We start from the raw sequence: 5,214 nt of genomic DNA, 5'->3' as shown, positions 1-5,214 counted from the left end.
GGCCCAGGAGCTTCCAGAATCTCAGCTAGGCACGGGTGAGCTGCATCCCCCATTGCAAACTTCTCCAAATACTATGTGGGTTCAACATTATCAAAACCCAAGTAGGTGTTCAATGTGTGCTGGTCAAAGCGCACCTTCAGGTTTCTCACTGTAGTTACCTTAGTCCCTTTCTTGATATGCGCCACATTGGCGTAGAACTCCCGGACAAGGTATTCCTTCACGTCGACTACGCTCTGGGTGAACCATATCCACCCCTTTTGCTCTCGGAACTGCCTCAAGACTACCGGATTATACTTTCAACATCTTTTAATTGGAACTAACGCTCAAGAGTGAGCGATCTCACTGGCCACCACTCACGGAAACTAGAAAAGGCATCTAAACTGATGAATTTGTCCTCCCACTTCTCTTTAGTCTTCGACCGCTCAAGGCTGGCAACCGTAGCATCACCCCCTCTGCCATCATCGGGGATGTCATCAATTGTAGTCATTGGTGCCTCAGGGACAGGTGTAGAGGAGGGCTCAGAAGCCGGACTAGCACTTTTTGAATCCTCAGAAGTGCTCTGAGATGTGGAAGGCTCGCCCCGGAGTTGATACCTTCCTGGTGGCTTTGATTGGATAGCCGGCTGCTCTTGAACCGAGTTTCCCTCCGATGCTTCCCTAGATGGGGCATAAGAACTAGATTTGAAGGGCTGTGCATTTCTCCCTCGGCCGGCTGTATCCTTCTTTGTGATTATCTTTTGGAGGGCGAGGGGTAAAGCACTCTTACCTCGACCCCTGGAAGGTTCACCCCTCCCCTTTGAAGTCTCTCCTCTGCCTCGAGATCTAACCATTTTTTGTACCAAGCAAAAGCAGGTGTTAGTTGTAATTCAAGTGCAAACATACAAGGACACCAGAGAGACAATGAATTCCACAGTGTAAAACATGCTTGCAGGGTAAGGAAGTGCGGTCCGCAGAATTCTCATTGCGGTCGTAGAATGGGCATTGCGGACCGCATAATTTATCATTGCGGCCGCATAATTGGATTGCGGTCCGCACAATTTTCATTGCGGCCGAAACTCAGACACCTTCAATATGCCAACTCTCGGATAACAGAGAACATGTTGTTTTGCGGCCGCAAGCAGTTTTCTGCGGTTCGCATATTTTCTGTTGCGACCGCACGTGTGAGTCATCAAATTGACAACTCTCTGATAACAGATAAATAGTTGTTCTACGGCCGCAATAGGATTTCTGCGGTCCGCACATTTTTCATTGCGGCCGCAGAATCATACTTGAATAAAGTACCCTAATTTCAACTTTTGCGGACCGCACAATTTCTTGTGCCGGCGTAGATTTCAAAATAATTATGATCAGAGTTCTAGGGTTTGCAATTTTTGCACAAAGTTGACATGGTGGCAGTGTATAATCATGAAAACCTATTTGCCCATTCCCCATAAAGTACGTACTAGTTGACCCACTGTAGTTTTAACCCCATATGGTTGTATAATTGAATTTTACTGACAAATGGCCTAAAACTAACTAACAAGTTGTAAATTAAACTAAAAATTAAAAATTCTACAAGTAATTGAGGCATACCAAATATGAAGTAGTACAAATGAGTGATCACAGATGTTGAGTATGTGTGGCAAATAATTTACCAGATGATTCCAATGTTTTAGACTTTTGAATGCTCAGAGAGGGAAAACAAATAACAGTAGCCCTAGGCCCTCTATTTATACTGGACGGTTCTAACTGAGGGAAAGAGAGTTGAGTGCGGCAGCAGAATTCCCATTGCGGTTTGCACTCTGTTACCTGGGTCTCAGAAGCCCTTTTGTGTTGCGGTTCGCATAATTTGCTATGCGGCCACAGAATTTCTTGCGGATCGCAGATTTTGTCTTGCGGCTGCAATTTGGCCATTTCTCTGACAAACCAACTTCAGAGAGTTGTCATTTTCCGCCTTCAATTTATGCGGTCCGCAATGTAATTGTGCGGCCGCAGAGGACCCTTTTGCTCCCGCAGAGGACCCTTTTGCTGCCTCAACCATAAATGTGCGGTCCGCACAATACAATTGTGGTCCGCAATTCTTTCAACACTTAGCCAAATTTCTGGACATATTTCCTGTGAAGAACACTCAACCCTGCAACACACTTCAAATCTAGTTAGCACAAAAATAATACCTAACTACAAAAGAAGAAAAGAAAATAAAAAGAAACATGGGTTGCCTCCCAAGCAGCGCCTGATTTAACATCGCGGCACGATGCAGATTACTATCATTTGAAATGAATCACCGCCACAACATGGCCATCACCAACTTTTCCCAGATAGTGCTTCACCCGATGACCATTGACTTGGAATACATCATCATTTTTGTTCTTCAAGTGCAATGCACCAAAGGGTGTCACACCTATGACTTCAAACGGGCCACTCCATTTAGACTTTAACTTCCCAGGAAACATCCTCAACCGTGAGTTGAACAACACCACAAGATCACCCTCTTTGAAATATTTGATCCAAATGTACTTGTAATGAAGATATTTCATCTTCTCTTTGTATAAGGATAAACTTGTGTATGCATGGTACCAGAACTCATCCAACTCATTCAAATGTGCAACCCTCAAGTTAGAAGCTGCATCCCAATCAAGATTCAATTTCTTCAAAGCCCACATGTCTTTATGCTCAAGTTCCATCGGAAGATGACAAGCTTTGCTGAACACCAACCGGTATGGAGACATTCCGATAGGAGTTTTGAAAGTAGTCCGGTAAGCCCATAATGCATCATCAAGTTACTTTGACCAATCCGTCCGGTTAGCATTCACTGTTTTGGACAAGATATTTTTTATCTTCCGGTTGGAGACTTCCACTTGAACGCTAGCTTGAGGATGATAGGAGTCGTGACTTTATAAGTGACACCATACTTGCTAAGCAAAGTGTCAAAAGTCTTGTTGCAAAAATGCGATCCCCCATAGCTTATGATAGCCCGCGGAGTACCAAATCTTGTGAAAATATTCCTCTTCAAGAATGTCACCACACTTCTCACTTCATTGTTGGGTAGAGCAATGACCTCAACCCATTTAGACACATAATCAACCGCGACCAAGATGTAGGTTTTTCCACAAGAACTCACAAAAGGACCCATGAATTCAATATCCCATATATCAAAGATATCAATCTCCAAAATAATAGTGAGAGGCATTTCATTCTTCTTCGAGATTCCACCGGCCGTTGACATTCATCACATCTTTTTATCACATCACTTGCATCTTTGTAAAGAGCGCGCCAATAGAAACCGCAACTTAGCACTTTGGTCGTCGTTCTTGCTCTGCCATGGTGACCACCATAAGGCGAAGAATGGAAAGCCTCAAGAATATCACTTTTCTCTTTATCCGGTACACATCTTCTAATTACCCCATCCGTGCAAATCCGGAAAAGGCATGGCTCATCCCAATAATAATCTTGACAATCCCGTTTGAGCTTCTTCCTTTGATTTGAAGAGAACTCATAAGGGATGATTCCACACACAAGGAAGTTTGCTAGATCCACGAAAAATGGCACCCGTTTTATTGAAATAGCCAAGAGTTGCTCATCGGGGAAGGAGTCATTGATTTCAAGGCCATCATGCGGTCTCCCCTCCCCCTCCAAATGAGACAAGTGGTCCGCCACTTGATTTTCACTCCCTTTCGATCTTGGATGTCAATATCAAACTCTTGCAATAATAGCACCCATCTCATCAACCGAGCCTTGGAATATTTCTTGCTCGTAAGATAGCGAAGTGTCGCATGATCCGTATGAACAATAACCTTTTCACCCATCAAGTACGGGCAGAACTTCTCAATTGCAAACACAATGGAAAGGAGCTATTTCTCCATAACGGTGTAGTTGACTTGGGAATCATTCATGGTCTTACTAGTATAGTAGACTGGATGAAAAATCTTGTTGATGCATTTCCCCAAAACTGCTCCAACCGCTACATCACTAGCATTGCACATGAGCTCAAAAGGGATACTCCAATTAGGAGCGGTGATAATGAGAATGGTTGTCAACTTGAACTTTAGCAATTCAAAGGCTCTCATGCAATCATCATTGAAGTGAAACTTAGCATATTTCTCTAAGAGCTAGCACAATGGGTTCACCACTTTAGAAAAAACCTTGATGAAACGCCGGTAGAACCCCGCGTGACCTAAGAAACTTTGCACGCCTTTCACCGAAGTTGGAGGTGGAAGTTTAGAAATCACTTCAATCTTTGCCTTGTCGACCTCTATGCCATTCTTTGAAATTTTGTGGCCAAGGACAATCCCTTCCTAGACTATGAAATGGCATTTCTCCCAATTTAGCACCAAGTTCGTTTCTTCACACCTTGCCAATACTTTATCTAAATTTGCCAAGCAATCATCAAAGGAATCCCTGACCACCGATAAGTCATCCATGAAGACTTCAAGGTAGTCCTCAACCATATCCATAAAGTTCACCATCATACACCTTTGAAAAGTCGTCGGTGCATTAAATAAGCCAAATGACATCCGCTTGAAAGCGAAAGTACCATAGAGACATGTAAAAGTTGTTTTCTCTTGATCTTCTAGAGCAATAAGGATTTGGTTGTAGCCCGAATATCCATCTAGAAAGCAATAAAAAGCACGACCGGCCAACCTATCAAGCATTTGGTCAAGGAAGGGAAGTGGAAAATGATCCTTTCTCGTGACCTTTTTTAGCTTGCGATAGTCTATACACACTCTCCACCCGGTCATCGTTCTTGTGGGAATCAACTCATTCTTGTCATTGGTGACCACCGTCATGCCCCCCTTCTTTGGGACACATTGTACCGGAGAAGTCCACGAACTATCGGAAATGGGATAGACAACCCCGATATCCAACCACTTGATAATCTCTTTTTTTACCACATCTTGCATAGCTTCATTGAGTCTCATTTGATGTTCAATAGATGGTTAGGCATCCTCCTCCAAGTTAATTTTGTGCATTTAAAATACGGGGCTTATTCCCTGAATATCCGCCAAAGTCCACCCAATAGCCTTCTTCCTCTTGTGGAGCGCCGCCAATGTAGAGTCAACATGCACGTTAGTCAAACAAGAGGAAAGAATAACCAGTAAAGTAGAAAAAGGACCAAGAAATTCGTACCGAAGATGTGGAGGCAATGGATTCAACTCCAAGGTAGGAGGCTCTTCAATTGAAGGCTTTGTAAGAGGAGTTTTCCTATTTTCAAGATCCAAGAAAAGTTTTCGGGGCG

At 43.4% G+C, this 5,214-nt stretch overlaps 1 protein-coding gene across 1 annotated transcript; it reads right to left on the bottom strand.

The window, feature by feature from the left end:
* Nucleotides 1-2,068: 2,068 nt before the first annotated feature.
* Nucleotides 2,069-2,707, bottom strand: LOC138902952 (uncharacterized). Its single transcript, XM_070190855.1, has 2 exons — nt 2,317-2,707; nt 2,069-2,112 (listed from the first exon to the last, which is right to left on the bottom strand). Exons 1-2 carry the CDS (start codon nt 2,705-2,707, stop codon nt 2,069-2,071), a joined length of 435 nt encoding a protein of 144 aa, XP_070046956.1.
* Between the last annotated feature and the right edge of the window lie 2,507 nt (nt 2,708-5,214).

This window comes from Nicotiana tomentosiformis, chromosome 12 (genome assembly GCF_000390325.3).
Source record: "Nicotiana tomentosiformis chromosome 12, ASM39032v3, whole genome shotgun sequence".
Lineage (NCBI taxonomy): Eukaryota > Viridiplantae > Streptophyta > Magnoliopsida > Solanales > Solanaceae > Nicotiana > Nicotiana tomentosiformis.
This window is presented reverse-complemented; position numbering and strand designations above follow the sequence as displayed.